This window comes from Danio rerio, chromosome 3 (genome assembly GCF_052040795.2).
Source record: "Danio rerio strain M-AB ecotype USA chromosome 3, GRCz13ab, whole genome shotgun sequence".
NCBI classification, from domain to species: domain Eukaryota; kingdom Metazoa; phylum Chordata; class Actinopteri; order Cypriniformes; family Danionidae; genus Danio; species Danio rerio.
In genome coordinates this window covers 15,347,130-15,362,327 of record NC_141023.1, presented here as the reverse complement: position 1 = coordinate 15,362,327, position 15,198 = coordinate 15,347,130, and the positions used below count along the sequence as shown (strand labels likewise).

The 15,198-nt window shown below is 37.2% G+C and overlaps 1 protein-coding gene across 50 annotated transcripts in view; it reads right to left on the bottom strand.

Annotated features, from left to right (window-relative positions):
- The window catches only part of mapk8ip3 (mitogen-activated protein kinase 8 interacting protein 3), an 87,580-nt gene that overhangs the window by 2,098 nt on the left and 70,284 nt on the right, over window positions 1–15,198 (bottom strand). For 37 of the 50 annotated variants that reach the window (XR_015479397.1, XR_015479385.1, XR_015479392.1 and 34 more), the window contains 12 exon segments: window positions 14,962–15,127; window positions 14,622–14,816; window positions 14,388–14,544; window positions 12,712–12,831; window positions 12,541–12,621; window positions 9,961–10,028; window positions 9,738–9,886; window positions 7,772–7,943; window positions 5,940–6,053; window positions 5,433–5,471; window positions 2,391–2,552; window positions 493–639 (listed from right to left, as the gene is read on the bottom strand). Coding sequence is in view for 36 of the 50 variants with exons in the window: in XM_087241962.1 (XP_087098088.1) it covers window positions 493–639; window positions 2,391–2,552; window positions 5,433–5,471; window positions 5,940–6,053; window positions 7,772–7,943; window positions 9,738–9,886; window positions 9,961–10,028; window positions 12,541–12,621; window positions 12,712–12,831; window positions 14,388–14,544; window positions 14,622–14,816; window positions 14,962–15,127 (1,570 nt within the window). In the remaining 14 variants the exon portion in view is untranslated. 50 annotated transcript variants of the gene reach the window in all.

Genomic DNA, 15,198 nt, shown 5'->3' with positions numbered 1-15,198 from the left:
ACTTCTGCAGCGAGTAAAGCCTCTGAAGCGGCAACCAACGGATCCACAATGCAGTTTGGCAACGCCTGACGTCATCCATTCAAAGTGAATGGGAAGCGTTGAAGCTGACGCCCTGTGTGAATGGGGCGTGAGTGCTGGTTTTCAGTCCTATAAGTTTCATAGCATTTCAGACAATTTTAAACATATTTAATTTAAAATTCACAGAAAGATTACATTATAATCCATAACTGATAACACTCTCAAATACAGACTGGTAAAAAAAAGAATACACGATTTTCTTAACACCACAATCTACGCAAAACATTAAGCCTTTGGTGGAGTTTTTCCCCTCAGATCCAATTTGCACGAGTGTCCCATGTGAGAGACGTATCTATGCGCACACCTAAATACTTACATGATTGCATCTGAATAATTTTCTGATTATGTACAAACACTGGCATGTGATTGACAATCATGCATGCTAATTTAGCTTGTGTTGTTTTTGCTTCTCACCGATGCGGAAGTCAATGTAACCCTCGCCTCCGCTGAGCACCAGCACATTCTGAAGACTCTGTGCTTCTGTTTCTGCCGGGGCTGAGGACCCCTGAGACTCTGATGGGCTGTCCAATACGCTGCCGTTCAGTGTGGCCAACACATTGCCTGAAAAACACACAACATCAGATCGTTTATGACTGACCAAATCATTTCCAGAAGAACTATATCATGCATATCATGGCGGGGGGGGGGGATTTTAATTTCCGTTAGCAAAGGCTAGCAAAAACATGATGAAAATGTGCTAAATCAATCGCTGTAGAAATATGCTAGCAGAGTGTTAAATTATGCCAGAAAATTGCTACAATATTTATGATAGTGTAAAATAATACAAGAAAAACACTATGACAACATGCTGTCAGAGGGCTAATTCAATGTAGCACTGTACAAGAAATCAACATGCTAAAAACGTGCTAAATTGTGCTTGTAAAATGCTAGCGGTGTGTTAAATAATGCTAGACATGTAATCTTATCAAAGTGCTAAAACATTAACAGTATTAAATCATGTTTGTTACATGTTTACAATACACTACTACAGCATGTTAGTAATATTAAACGTGCTAAGTCATGCTAGAAACGTAATGTTATTAAAGTGCTAAACAATAACAGTTTTAAATAATGTTAATGTTTACAATATACTGCTACAGCATGCTAGCAGTGTTAAATGTGTGCCAATTGTGCTAGAAACATGCTAGCAGTGTTAAATCATGCTAGAAACGTAATGTTATCAAAGTGCTAAACATTAACAGTCTTCAATCATGTTAGTTACATGTAATGTAATGTAAGGTGTATTTATATAGCGCATTTATTGTGTATAAGCGCTTTACAATCATAAGGGGGGGGGTCTCTCCACACCACCACCAGTGTGCAGCCTCTACTTGGATGATGCGACGGCAGCCACAGGACAACAACGCCAGTGCGCTCACCACACACCAGCTATTGGAGGAGTGGAGAGACAGTGATAGAGCCGATTCAGTGGATAGGGATGATTGGGAGGGCTGATTAAGGGCTCCTGCTCTTTACGAAAAGTGCCATGGGATTTTAAATGACCACAGAGAGTCAGGACCTCGGTTTAACATCTCATCCGAAAGATGGCGCCCACTGACAGTATAATGTCCCCTTCACATGTTAACAATATACTAGTACAGCATGCTAGCAGTGTTAAACGTGTGTTAAGTCATGCTAGAAACACGTTAGCAGTGTGCTAAATCATGCTAGAAACATGTTATCGAATTGTTAAAACTAACAAACTTTAAACATTTTACTTACATGTTAACAATATACTACTAAAGCATGCTAGCAGTGTTAAATGTGTGCTGGGTCATGCTAGAAACATGTTAGCAGTGTGCTAAGTCATGCTAGAAACATGTTAAGAGCAGATTAACATTATTAGTTTTGTAGTTATACTACAAATGTACTAAAACAGGCTTTAAACGTGCTAAGTCATGCTAGAACCATGTTAGCAGTAGCTAATTCTTGTTACCAATATACTTCTACAACTACAGCGTGCTAGCATTGTTAAATGTGTGCTAAATCATGCTAGAAACATGTTAGCAGTTGCTAAATCATTCTATGCTAGAATTCTATTCTATGCTAGAATGATGCCATCAAAGTGGTTAAACACTGTTAAATAATGTTAGTTACATGTTACCAATATACTACTACAGCATGCTAAATGTGTCATGCTAGAAACATATCAACATGCTAGAAACATGAAGGTAACATGCTAAAATGCTAACAATTCATGCTAGAAACATGACGCCAACAGATTAAGTTATACTAAATATTTTTTTCTGTATTATTATTATTACTATCACTGCAATTTACTTAGATTAAATAAGGACATAACTGACACTTACCTGGCACTGACACAAAGAACTTGACTGCATCTCGATGTCCATGGAAACAGAGTTGCGCCTGTGCCATGGAGCAGTATGGGATGAAGCTGCTCTTCTCTGAGGTGCTATCATCTGCATATACATGGATCACGCCTCCTGATGATGTAGGCGACACCTTATTGGCTGCAACAGAGCAGAATCCACCAATCAGAAAGCAGAATGTCTAGAAACTCACTGGGATTGTGAGCATGTAAATGAATACATGAATCTGCTGCAGAGGAAAACAAAGAGCTCACAGCATGCACACTAAAGAAACCAAAGGAACATGACCACAGCATTTGAAATAAACAAAATGAAGATAAACTGATGTTATATGAGATAAGCACAGACAGAAAATTCATTCATAAAGCATAAAACCAACAACAATAATAGTTCATGGAACTATCGTATACATTAAAAGAAGACCTAGGTGTTCATCGAAATCATCATTTCTCTTTGTTTTTGGAAGAAAAGAAAAAAAGAGTTTGACGGTTACTGAATTTCGTTTAGTGAAAGAGATTTATCAGACAAATATGTGTGGATTTACGTTTACAGATTTATATTTTCATTCTTGTTGAAAAACTGGTACAAGTTTGAGTAAATAGTAAATATCTGTTTTATTTTATGAAGGTCTATGAAAATGAGTCGAAATGTTGTCATTTGTTACAGAAAAAAAATCTTTTTAGGAAATAATAAGATTATACACAAAATATGAATGTTTTTTACACTTGTAAAGTTAAAAGTTGTATAGATATGCCTAAAAAACTGGTGCCTGTTAATTTTTTAACACATAAATGATATTTTTATTTTAAATGTGGAAAAAAGCCACAAGTAGTCCACAAAATAAAACTAAATTTATATTTTACTTAAGAGCTTGGAAATACAGCAATATCGGTCTATAAAGTGTTTCTATATTATTTATTGTGTGTGTGTATTTTTCTTCAAACAAAATGGATAGAAATACATTTTAGTGAATGATGAGACAAATTAAAGACTATGGTTTCATTAAACACTACATATGTAAAGATTATATGTAAATATATTATTGTCTTAAACAATGAAAATCTGGGAATAACAAGGCTTAGTAGAATAATACAAGATCAGTATATGAATATAAATTTCACTTGCTATGTATCTAGGACTTTTATTTTGAAAACGCGAGCCCCACAATGTTTACTGTGCGTTACCGAGCAACCACAGCAAGAGACACGTTTCATACTGGCATCAGTGCGCAAAATGCAAGATTTACACATTAAACATTTATTTATCTCCACTCTGAAAAGGCATAAGTTTGTTCAGTTACATATTTTGATAATGTATCATGTTTATTGTGAAATTAGATGCAGCTGTTTTAACAAACACGTGTAAGTTAGACTGCTGAATCGTGTCAGATCCCTCAGCTCAACTGTCATCTGTTCATGCAGAGGTTGATACTAAATCCTGGCTGTTTTCTTTGACTGTAGATTAAAAATACAACACCATACATCTCCATCACTCTCTGTTGTCAAGTATAATCATTAATTAGCCTTTATCCATTCTGATTAGGTTAATATTTGTCCGTGTTCAGCGCACAATCGTGTGTGTAAGAGCTGCACGTCAGAGCAGAGCTCATTAATATTCACGACACGAACCATATATGGTCAATCATGGACCTTATGATTCTTGGGGTATTTTATGGAGACTAATAAACTTGCTTATAAATTCGTTTCTGGACATTTTTTTGTATTTACCGAAGCCATAAAGCTATTATGTAACGTTAGATAACAGAGAACAATTTAACTTATTAAACCAATGCAGTATATGGCACTTTGAAGTTTAATACATAAACTTATTTCTCTGATTTCCCATTTCAAAAAAAATCTAAACAATTGGATACCAAATTAACAAAATGTAAAGAGAAATGTAGTTATTTAAAACAATCTGCTTTTTTAAACATTAATATTTCCACCAAATATTCATGTTTAAAAAATGAAAACATTGATATTGTGTTTTCATATAATAAAAATTAGTTATTTTATTATTTTTTTTTTTTACATTTTTTAACACAACGTTGCCCAAAGGTATGAACACAATTAATAATAATTAAAATAAGCTTTACATCACATATATAACAGCAACCCCTCAACATTAAAAAGGTTCAAATGCTAAAGAACAAAGATGCAGTTTAAGAAGCTTTTTAAAAACAGATAGAGCTGGAGCGTATCTAATGTGGGGTGGGAGCTTTGGGGGCGATAACAGCAAAAGCCAGATTCCCATTCCGCTTACAACAGGACCTTGGTACAGAAAACATAAACTGATCAGAAGACCTTAGTGACCTACCAGGATTACATAAATGTACAGTAGGAGATCTGATAAGTAGGGTGGTGCCATATCATTTAAGGATTTATAAACAAAAATTTATTAATTAAAATCAATCCGTGACCTAACAGGCAGCCAGCCCAGAGAGGAAAGAACTGGGGATATGTCCTCATACTTCCCAGTCAGAAATCTCGCAGCCGCATTTTAGAATAATTGCAATCTAATCAGGGCATTTTGACTAATACCCACAAACAAAGAATTGCAATAGTCAAGTCTCCCTAAAATAAAAGCATGGGTCAGTTTCTCAAGGTCATTAAAAGAGAAAGTCGTAAATAGAAAAAAATGGATTTAACAACTGAGTTTACTTGTTTAGTAAATTTCAGATCACTATCAATCTGAAATTAATTTCCCGAAAATACAACATTTTCATTTAATATATGAAAAAAATCTCATCAGCACTTTACAGAATAAAACAAACATTCATTTACTATATGGCGATATCATCTATAACTTTTATCCTCACTGCAAATTAAAATGTAAAAAAATGACCACAACAAATAAATAAAATGAAAAATAAAGAAAATAATGAAGATGGCAATGCGCAAAAAAACATACTTCATCCATAATAAAGCAAACTGAAAGACATTTGACCAATGCAATAAACGAAAAAGAACCAGAAGTGTGAGCGATGCCGCAAGAGTGACGGTGGTCAGGGTTCACACTCACCCCTCAATCCCAGCAGCTGGCCTCGGTGAAGCACTACGGCTACAGGAGGAGGAAGAGGAACAAAGCAGGACGAGAGAGCAACACTCATCAGATACAACAGAGAGAGAGAGAGAGAGAGAGAGAGAGAGAGGAACAATACAGAAAGAGGAGAGGAGGAGGAGAAGACAAGAGGAGCTTCATTGGCTAATTAATGCATTTAGGATGTTGACCCAGTGGTTAGTGATCTGGGATGATGACATTAAAGGTTGCAGGTTAATCCAATGAACTGGAGAGCTAATGAGATCCAAGCTGCTTTACTAGCTTAGCTGAACCTGGGGTTTGAATCATTTCGTGTTTGACTGCTCAGTCACCTTCAGGATGATAGAGTCCATCACAAAACCAGAAGTAACCAGTTTAAATGAACCAATGACAGGAGATTGGTGCTGGTTGGAAATTAAAAGGGTTCAGGTGATCGGGGCAGGTGTTAACCTTTAATAGCGTCTGCATGTAAATACAGATGAGACTTACTTTCAGTCAGGGGGATTGAGATGATGACACCATTTCCTGTGCCCACCCACAATCGGTTTCCTCCAATCAGCAAGGCCGTTATCCTGACAAAGGAGAAGCCCAGCTTTCCTGTACCTGTCGATCACAGAGTCAAAGACAGCAGGTTGTCAAATATTTGTATTGCAACAAGCGGTCTATTATAACATTTGAAGTATGTTAATGAATAAAATTGTCATTAATTAAAAATATTAAAAGGTTTAAATGGAAAAAAGATCTCTTATTACACTTAACATTGTTGTTATATTGTTATTATATGCTTAAGTAAATACAATTTTTTATTAAATATGGCGTCTTTTAAATGGAAGATTATCTCAAAAAGAAATATATAAACACACACACAATGCAATGCCCAAATGTTCAGTTTTGACTAATTTCTAAACTCAACTTCAAACAAAAAAAATCCCAATCAAAGACAGCAGAATGTAAAATATTTATATCACACAACTATTAGTTCCTCCTATGCTGTTTCTTTAACCTTCAAATGTTTATTTTACTAATCTTATAGATCAAATAGTACTGTATGCTTCTCAAGCTTAATGAGAAGTGTCTACAGTCTCAGAAGACAATCGCCTGTGATATCATGTCATTTGTTTTTTGATTGTCAGGTTGCTGTAGGCCTATAGTTATAATAATATTTATACAATATAGTTATAATGATATTTATACATGATCAAACTAGTGTTACTTTCTCCGCTTCAGTGATGTCCAGCGGTAGAATAACAGCTCGTTAATTCATGCTCGTGCAGAGGATGAGACGGACAAAAGTAACAAATGCATGCCATTATTTTACTTATTTTCGTGTTGTCAGGTTCACAGTGCAAACAGCTCCCAGTAGGAATAACTCGAGTGAACATAAAACAAAGTCGAATAAAACTTTCTTCCTCTGCTCAGCTGCACAGCACACAGCGAGCTCACATAATCCAGCATGCGTGTCGAACTACACTACCCACAATACACTTCGCTATGGACTACAAATCCTGTAAATATTCTATTTCCCCTCTCCTACAACACCAGTGTGCAACTTAAGCAAAACTGATACTAAAATTGTTTTACATTTGGTTTTGTAGTTCGGGCCTAAATAAATGTTTGTTGCCGTTTTTAATCGTTTAAGTTCATTTGATTGACTATAAATAAATCATTTGACAATATTAACGCATTTATTGGGTAAAATTGCTACTTTTTACTGTCATTCATTGTGTTTTGATCATTATCAATGCACTGTCACTTTAATTGAGCGTGAGCAGTGTGGCAAAAATAGACCCAGCGCCGAAACTATCGCTGCACTGCTGCTTCGGCGACGCTCACGCCTCGCTCTGACGCGCTGCTGCTGCGTGCGGTATGAAAGCTCAAATCTGTTAACATGGACGCCGAGAACTCACGCGCCGCTGAAGCTTGCGGTGTGAAATAGGCGTTCGTCCACCCACATGCAGCAACAAGCATAGGACACTCTACAGTTTGACTAGCATTGCTGCTGTTGGACAACATAAATGTACTTTGAGGCTTTTTTGTCGAAAATGTAGTTGTTTAGATTGCAACCATGCAGTTTTTTTCATTAGATAGTGCCTATTTTAAATATTTATAATATCTGAGAGGCCATTAGCCTGCTATACTGAGTAGACCAAAGACAGTTGACGTTGACATTGCAGCTGGAAGGGCATCTGCTGCATAAAGAAACATGCTGGATAAGCTGGTCCCTGATAAATAAAGGGTCTAAGCCGCAGGAAAATGAATGAAACAACATAAAACTGAACACTGTTGTGTTAATGTGAAGTGCGGAAAGAGAGCAGTGTTACCCAGCATCTTGCTGACATAAGGCTCGATGTCCACGTCCTGTAGATGCTGGTGTGTGTGAGCGTGATATAAGCGCAGTGTAGAGTCCAGACGGATTGAAACCCAGACTCCATCCCCAATCCACGCCAGCTGCCTGACCTGACTCTCCTTGCGTGGGTGAGCGTCAAAAGATTTCTGCATGAAGGAGAGAGAATGAAATAAAACACAGTTCAGAGACTATAGCTATCTTTCCATACCAACTAGATTTAATTTAGACCGCAAATTAAGTCACACTGTGCTTTTCGCCCCATATACTTCCATTCATAGGCATGCAAATGCAGCACACTACCTAACAAAAGTGTTTTTGCCTATCCAAGTTTTAGGAACAACAAATAATAACTCGACTTCTAGTTGATCATTTGGTATCAGAAGTGGTTTATATGAAAGGCAACGGCCTCTAGATTACACTTACTTTACCCAAATAAAATATGATCATGCCTTGATTATTAATTATTTAATTAGGACAGTAAGGTCTGACTTTGCTTAGACAAAAGTTTTGTCACTTAACAGAAATAATGTACAGTATAGAATATAAAGTCATGCTGCAGTGGAAAAAGAATGAATATTGTGTATGACTCCCATGAGCTAGGAGGACTGCATCCATACAACTCTGCAATGACTCAAGTAACTTAATAATAAAGTCATCTGGAATGGCAAAGAAAGCGTTCTTGCAGGACTCCCAGAGCTCATCAAGATCCTTTGGATTCATCTTCAATGCCTCCTCCATCTTACCCCAGACATGCTCAATAACGTTCATATCTGGTGACTGGGCTGGCCAATCCTAGCACCTATATCATCTTAGCTTTAGGAACTTTGATGTGGAGGCTGAAGGATGTGAAGGAGTGCGATCCTGCTGAAGAATTTGCCCTTTTCTGTGGTTTGAAATGTAATGGGCAGCACAAATGTCTTACTACCTCCAGATGTTGATGTTGCCATCCACTCTGCAGATCTCTCACACGCCTCCATAGTCAATGTAAACCCAAACTTGACTGATTTCTGTGAGAATCTAGGGTCTATGCGGGTTCCAGTAGGTCTTCTGCATTATTTGTGATGATTGGGATGCAGCTCAACAGATGGAAAAAATCTAACTTAAGCCATTTTTATAAACAATCAACTAGAAGTTATTATTTGATGCTCTTACAACTGGGATCGACGACAAGACTTTTGTCAGGTAGTGTATATAGAAAATGCAAACTCCGTTGACGAGTTTCACATATCACTGCTTTTCAAAGTTTCAAGTTTGGTGACCATTACAATCTGTGGGATTGTGTGAGACCAACAGAAGATCAAAACATGACCTCTCTGTACCGAAATGTACACAGTGCCATACGACAGAACTTTGCATGATCAAGCCTAAAGCCGCAGTTACTAGAGTTTATGTGCAAAATCGAAATACAAACATTATAAACATAAACATGTATGCAGCGTTCACATTCAGAAGACGAAACGCAATGAACGCGCTGCAACTTTTGAAGGTGTTAGACACTCTTTGGGAGCTTAAGTCAGTTCTGGAGGTAATAATACTGAACCACTGTAATGACAGACTTTGGCTGAGGGATTTTAGAATGATCAAAACTACATTTTAGATGATTTATAGTGTGGTTGGTATGCTAGATTGTCCGCATCACACATTTTTGTTATCACATGATCTGTTTAAACTAAATCACATGACTTTTTTTTGATGCACATACTGAAATGTATTCTGTAAATGTATTTCCATCATTGTTTAAGCTCATTTTTTCTTATCAGATTTCAGGTTTCTTATCAGATTTCCTGATTTCTTATCAGGTTTTATTTTCTGTGTATTTTCAAAATGTATGCACATCCTACTCTTTCCATTGTACATTTCTTGTGCAATATGTGCATAAAAACAGGTGGATGGAAACAGAGCTATTGATGTGGATTTAGGATGTGTTTTCTTTAACTCGCCTCAATCTGCATGCTCTTGGGCTGAATCACATGGATCTTGTTCTTGTTGCCGCACCAGACTTTATCATGGACCACAGCCATGCACCGGATGGAGTGATGAGGTCTTCCCAGATCCATTAGATGATAGTTGGAAAGATCCCACTGTCCATCTGCGGTTACAGTTCACAGTTGTTGTTGTTATAGAGAGCAGGAATAAATAATGGATGACAGATATATAAATTACCTTCAGATCTGTGGAAAATTGCTAGAGTCCCATCAGCTAAAGCAACCAAAACTCTCCCCTTCACATGTCTGAAGCACAAAGAGACACAGAAATTGATTATTTTTCACTATTTTTCATGTAAATGTTGATTGTTACTAGTTTTTTTTAAATCCCAACAAAATCAAAATTGACAAAGTATTCTGTTGCAAGCACACATCCTGAGTCTCAGGCCCTGTCCACACAAACACTGCTATTTTCAAAATAGTATTTGGTCGGTTTGGTCGTTCGTCCACATGTAAATGCAGTATCAGATGATTAAAATACAAGCTTTCTGAAAACTTCAGCAAGTAGCGATGGGTGACACAGACTTAAACTTAAAATTTCTGGTAATTATTGTGATAATATTATTGACGATAATTCATATCCACTGAGAGACAAAGTCCTGTATCTAAAGTATTCATTTTCATGTTACTTGATTTTTAAACACACATACACACCTTCAACCCTGTTCCTGAACGCCTACTATTCTGCAGAGCTCAAGCATAACCAAACACACACTAAAGAAGCTAATTAAGCTTTTCAGGATCATCTAAAACTCACAAGCAGATCTGCTGAAGCAGGTTACAAATGAATGAGTGCGCATCATTGAGACATGGTTCATGTGACCCAATATAGAAGCCCAGCATCCGCCACGTAAATAAAATAAACTAATCCAGAGTATATACAGGAATCAGAGAGTGACATGTAATACCTTTTAAGACCTTTTTAAAGACTTTTTCCAAACATTAAGACCTTATAACTACTTTGGGTTTCAATCGGAAAAACTGGCAAGATTTTAACTTGCAGTACACTTACTATATATTAATGTAAGAAACTAATCTAAAACTAAACCATTATTCATATACTAAGTAAAAATATATTAAATTTATTCGCCTATAACAGCAGAAATAATATTGTTGCCTTGGTTACTGCAGTAAACAAAGCAGCATGATGTTAAATCTAGCAGGATTTCATTGATTTCATAAACTAAACAGCATCCTGATATTCACAGATTTAGTTCAGGCTAGCTATAGCATACAACTGTACATTGCAGAATCAATACCTTGCAAAATAGCATTTAAGACTTAGTATTTCTTTTTAAGGGTCTTAAATTTCTCTACATTGATTTATCAACTTTTAGCACTTTTTAAGACCCAGTGGAAACCCTGTAATCTAAAACTATTGCATACAAAATGTGCATAAATCACACCATGGACATGACAATAACATCCATACTGGTTAAAAAAGACTCAATTAAAAGAATATGAATAAATGAGAACTTGGCAGTCATAAACTACAGCAAAACAACTTGTCAAAAAAAAAAAAAGACAGCCTGCGAACACATTAATTACAGGAATGGAGAAATGGGCGCTCTTTTATTATCAGCTGCAAGTCAGACGCTCTTCTTTTTCCGGGTCATTGCACCTTTTGCTGTGTGCAGTATCAATGCAGACAATCAGATACGAGTCACTTTTAAAGGATGATGTAAGCAGGTCATCAAAAAATAAATAAAAAATCGGATACAATCACAAAATCGGAAATGACCATCAAGATCTGCAGTGTAAATGCAGCCACTGATGTCTAAACTTTGCAGGATAGTGGGCAGAGATTGAGTCTCGAGCATACATTTAAATGTTATTTCTGTTTCGCTCACTCATAATCTCCGCATATACTTTAAGGAAAAAAAGACTTTATGTATGGTCAGCTATCATTGCAGAACAGAAGAGAGGATTAAGATGACGAGAATGGAACAAACGCAAAGACAAAACTAACGCTGATGTTTTTTGTGTTCTTCAAGCCTCTCTGAGTATTTTATAAGAATAAACCATAAGAATGACCTTTATATGATATACTTTATCACTGTATTGAATACTATAAAATAGCACTATTTTGTAATTAATTGTTATAATAAACAATGTCTGCTTACAAGAATTTGTTATTTTAAACACTCGACTGGTGTTATCAAGTGAATTTAGAGAGAAAATAAGTCAGTAAATCAGTGTTTGTAAACAGGCTCGAAGACGCAAAACTATCGCACATTTACCACAGTAACAATAACTCACAGACCAATTAAAGGTTTTATTATTGCTGCGATACGTAATTTTTTTTTTAGCATGGGGAGAATTTTTACTGGTATATTGTAAATGATATCGCCCATGCCTACTGGCCAAGGTGAAGATTTTCAGAAACTCTGATTATGGTATGAAGTTTTTACCTGCTGTTTTCTTCTTTCTGATTGGCCAACACGGCTTTATTCTAAGGCTTTATTTGCGACCTATTGATTACAATTACCCTTGAGAGTGAATAATTTTGCATCTTCATGTGGACGAAAATCGGAAAGCTGGTTATAAAAATACCCATGTACATGTGGACATGGCCATAGTGACCACAGACATACAATACAATGTTAAACTGCAATCTGGATTTGAGCATAATACTGTTTCACTATATTCTGGTTCAAATAAATGCAGTGTTGTTGAACAGAAGCAGCTTTCATGAACATTCCACAATCCTATCGATCCAAACTCAAAGTGACACGCTCTTCATTAGGAAACCACTTACACTAAACTCAGTACAGAGTCTTTGAGCTTAATCGAATGGAGGCATTTCTTCCAGTTGGACACTGCAGAGTGGACATACAGCCTGTGGAGAGAGTTTACATGATGCATATGATGTCTGAGATGGAATTAAGACTTTATAAAATGAAAATGCAACTAAAAGAATCAGCCCTACCAGCCGTTTTGGGCTCCTAACCACATGGTGGGAGCAGCACTCGTTCCTGCACGCTCGTCTGCGGCCTCTTCTGAGTCTGCTGGTGCAGAGGACACTTTCTCCTTCGCCACACCAGGCTCACTGACCAAACAACACAGACAGGTAAACATGTTGCAATTCAACACAAGCATTTCCAAAATGCAAGAGTTCAGGTTTGATTTGGACAGTAGTGGAGATGTAATAGGACGTCCCTTTTCCCTCTCTGGTTTCAAGTCATCTGAAGCCTTTACTTATAACCAGCACACTAGTAACTCACAAAGAAAGAGTTTTATTGTCAGCATGTTCCTAGGACAATACATACATTGGTTTTGATTATGTAAACTATACTGTAGATTAGCTTTCACAACAGAATATTTAAACTATTGATATATACAGTCATATTTAAAAGTTAGGACACCCTATTAAATTTCATGGCTTTCCATATTAGGACATAATAAAAAAAACTACATGGTCCTCAGCAGGTCTTAAAAATGGGAAGGTAATCTCCATAGAAGGAAAAACAAACATTATGGAAGTCAATGGTTACATGTACCCAACATTCTTCAAAATATCTTCTTTTGTGTTTAACGGCACAAACAGTGAAAAGTGAGTAAATGATGACAGAATTTTCATTTTTGGGTGAACTACCCCTTTAATAAATTGTAATAGTTCAAAAAATCTATTGCTACGGATAATTTAGCAGCTGCTATTTAATTTTAAATATATACATTGACTAACATCCCCGCTAAATTGCTATAACACTATTGCCTAAAGTAACTAGCAAACAAAAAAACACCAAGTTGCAGTGAGAAAAATGTAATCGATTATAATTGCTTTCCAAACTCTACCAGATCAGCCAAAATGAAAACATTTAAGACAGAAAACTGAGCACATGCTTTTATTATATGCTCTCACAGTTTCTTTCCCCACTAGTACTAAACTAATCATATTTCATACTTCGTATTGTAAACACTTCTAATGTTTATTGCCTACTCAAAATGGATTGCTTGTTGTCTTCCTCATTTATATAAGTGTCTGCTATGTATAGGATAAAGTAGATCCAGGTGGTTGCTCTTGCAGAATAAAGCCAGAAAGGCTTATCAGCAGTCCATCCTGAAGTGGAGAATAAAACCTGGGCTTTATTCTGTGATAACAACTGCCTGGATGTACTTTATCCCTTACTTATTACACGGCAGTCTGACATACTTAATTCTGATTGGTTAGTCGTGACATTTCAAGGTATCTTATTCCCAGACAACAACCGCTAAATAACACAGACTCACATTCATACAAGTACACCCGTCTTGTTGTCATCCACTCTGCAGATCTCTCGCATACCCCCATACTGAATGTTACCTCAAACCATGATTTTTCCTATATCAAACTTGACTGATTTCTATGAGAATCTTGGGTCCATGCGGGTTCCAATAGGTCTTCTGCAGTATTTAAGATGATTGGGATGCAGCTCAACAGATGATTCATCAGAAAAATCGACCTTCTGCCACTTTTCCAAGTGATCAACTAGAACAACTAGGATTGACGACAAGACTTTTGTCAGGTAGTGAACCTAGGAATGTTGTGACTGACCAATCAGAACGAAGTATTCCAGACAGCCATGTAATAAATGTAAACGTTCAAGTGGTCTACTTGTATTGTACCTGTGCGTGTTGTCAGTAAAGACGTGTTCTGTGAAGGACCCGAGGGTGCTGTCTGCATTCTCACTAGGCCCTGCCTCCTCCGTCACCTCGATGGCTTCAGTGGCTTCCTCTGCAGACTGAGACACTGCTAAACTTCTACACACTGGAGCTGTAGGAGCTGAGCACAAAACATCCGTTCATCCACTATCCAGACTCAAACATTCATAAGAGTCGTTTTCAGTCAGTTTTGCCCACCATTGCTTCGGTCCTGCACTGGCGTATCGGTGCGGGAAGAGCAGTTGCTGCGTACAACACTGCAGTTTGTGGCGCAGCCCACGATGGTGATCCCTGCCAACATGCCCTCCACGCCACCCTTCTCCTCTGAAGCTCCGTCTCCAGCCTGCTGCTCCAGAAATATCTCTCCTGCTGGATAATCGCTCTCGCTGGCAGCTAAACACACATGGAGAATACAAGAGACGCTTAACTAGAGTAAGCAGAGATGCACAGATTGCAACTTTCTTGGCTGATTCTGTTTTCTGAATTGTTGTGGTAAGTGCTGGTCAGTTTCAGTCAGTTACAATTAGCATTAACAAACCTGGCACACTGGAGATGCACAGCACATGCGCATTGCACACGTTAAACTGGTCGACTAGTGAGCAGGGCAGGTTGGCATCAATGATGACCACTTTACTGGCTGAATGAGTGCTGGTCAGAATCCACACGCGGCTGCTCACGGGGTCAGTCTCATGCAGCTCCTTAGGCTAGAAGAGGGAGAAAATATTTATTTCAATGCACTTTAATTCAACTTAAAATAGGGTTTAAAGGTCCCATG